This window comes from Plasmodium relictum, assembly GCF_900005765.1.
Source record: "Plasmodium relictum strain SGS1 genome assembly, contig: PRELSG_99_v1_12, whole genome shotgun sequence".
In the NCBI taxonomy this organism is placed as follows: Eukaryota; Apicomplexa; class Aconoidasida; order Haemosporida; family Plasmodiidae; genus Plasmodium; species Plasmodium relictum.
Window position 1 is genome coordinate 1,543 of NW_021628768.1, and position 2,499 is coordinate 4,041.

General features: G+C 21.5%; 1 protein-coding gene across 1 annotated transcript; it reads left to right on the forward strand.

Moving 5' to 3' along the window:
* Nucleotides 1-208: 208 nt before the first annotated feature.
* Nucleotides 209-2,145, forward strand: PRELSG_9901900 (fam-f protein; the record flags this gene model as incomplete). Its single annotated transcript, XM_028677367.1, has 3 exons — nucleotides 209-250; nucleotides 316-374; nucleotides 456-2,145. The coding sequence occupies 3 exons, from the start codon at nucleotides 209-211 to the stop codon at nucleotides 2,143-2,145; spliced, it is 1,791 nt and encodes a 596-aa protein (XP_028531315.1).
* Nucleotides 2,146-2,499: the final 354 nt, after the last annotated feature.

Genomic DNA, 2,499 nt, shown 5'->3' on the forward strand with positions numbered 1-2,499 from the left:
AATTTTAAAATACAATACTATTTTAAATTCAATAATAAAATATGCTTTATTTTTTAAAATAACCAAGTTCACCCAATTTTTTATGGAAAAAAAAAATTAAGTAAAAGAAATTTCTTTTTATTAAATTGAAAAGATCTAAAAATATTATGTTGTACAACTTTTTCTGCTTAAAATTACACTTAAATGTATATGATTAAACAAATTTCAAATGAGGATCCATTTATTTTTGATCTTTTACTTTAATTTTTTAGTAATAATATTTAAATTACTTAAAAAAAAATTTTTATTATATATATTTTTTTTAATTTTTTATAGTACATAATAATAGGAAGTAAAGGCTTTTATAACATTGACGCATATTACAATTTAAATAAGTATTCAATTTAATTTTTATGAAAATAATATTTCATTATCGTAATAAATTCTATAATTGTTTTTTTTTTATATTTTATTAGACCTGATATTAAGTGTGTGAAGTGTATAAAAACACAAATAATAAGAAATTTAGCGGAAGTATTTAATATTAATGATGAGGATATTTTAGATGATTCAGGTCTTACAATAAGAGATGTACAATTGCTATATAATCTGAGTGAAACAAAAGATGAAAATACAGTACTTGAAGGATACTTTGGTGATTCAAGAAGTTTATTTGTAAAATTAGTAGATTTAGTATTTTTAGAAGATTTTAATGAAAGGTTGAAACAAGAGAAAAAGAACATTAATTCTATGTATTATACATTGGAGCTTATGGAGAATAAAATAATGAATTATTTGGATATTTCACTGGATATTGCAAGTAATCATATTAAATGTGTATTTAAGAACCTTGAATCTCATGAAAATGAATTACGTTCATATACAAACGTTAATGTTGATATGAATATTAGCAAAAATGGTGCAAGGTTAACAATTAATAGAAATGATGCAGATGATTATTTCAGGAGTTCAAATTTGGGTAAAAAAATTGATTTATGGCTTAAAAAATCCTTTAAGTTTTTTAATAAATTACGTAAAATGAATAATGAATTTTTGTCTGAGATTAATAAGGATATGTATGATTATAATCTTTATATGTCTAATTATATAGGTACATCTGAAAATATGTTTCCTTTAAAATATGCCCATTTAGATAATTTGGAACTGGTTAATTTTAATGACTCATTAGAAAAGATTTTAGGTGAATTTCATAGATTTTTATTTACTAAAAATAAATTAAAAGGAACTTTTATTACAAATGATTCTCTCATAGTATATATTGAAGAATTGAATTTTTTAATTCATAATATGCATAAAACATTACATGAGACTATAACATTAAAAACGCATAAGTTATTTGTAAAACTAAATAAGAAATTAAATGGTGATATAAAATGCATGATAGCCTTTATTGCATATATACTTGAACACGATAAATCTAAAAATAAGTTTAAATTGGATGAATTGAAAAATAAACATGGAAAAGAAGTAATTAAGGATAAATTTTTGCTTCATATATATAAATTACTTTTACAAGAAAAAGAAGAGATAAACAAATCCTCAAATAAATTTAAAACATATATAAAAGAAATTTTGGGTTTTGATGTGGATAGTTCAGGCATTAAATCATTAGTACAAAAACTTTATGGATTAGAAGAAGAAGATAATTTAAAACTCCAATTAAATGAGAAAGATGGATTTATACCATTATTTAGAGTTATTGTATACTCATTAGGGTGCTTGAGGAAATTAAAAGAGTATTCGGATTTTATAGAATTACTTAAAAGTGAATCGGAAATTAGCTTTAGTACAGAATTTGAAAATATTCTTAAAGGACAAAATGACGCTTTATATATTCCAGAACATAAATCTAGAAGTTTAACATTACAATTTTTGGATATTTATGAGAGCAGCATTTTTTTTATTGGACTTAGGAGGAGCAATTCAGAGTTAATTGATCAGTCAACAAAGGTAGATAGTTGTGTAAAAAAAATTAGAGCCCTTAATTCTTTAATAAGTTTATTAATTGACGAATTGAAAAATAGAAATAAATTCCATTTTTGTTCTGTATATAGAGAATTAAGCAAAAATGCCATTATATTTTTTCTGTATGCAATTAAGAGACTCGTTGGAAATAAATTAAGATACTTTGTTAGATATGAATAAAAATTCAAATAGAAAGAAAAAATTGTCACTTATAAGTAAAAAAAAAAAAAAAAATTTTTTTTTTCTTCTAATAATTGATTTATTAATTGGGTGTTTAATTTATTAATCTACAAATTGAACACTTTCGAAATATTTTAAAAAGTCTAATTAAGTGAATGCAGAGAAATCTATATTAATTTTATTTATTAAGAAATAATTCTATTATGATTAATTATTTTTTTAAAATAACTACTTATATAAAATAAAGAATGCCTCCGTTAATGGTGAATATGAAATAATAACCTTTTGTGTAATAATAGTTTATATATACAGAAAATAGTGAATTTACCGTGGCATTCGCTAGTTTAAAAAAAA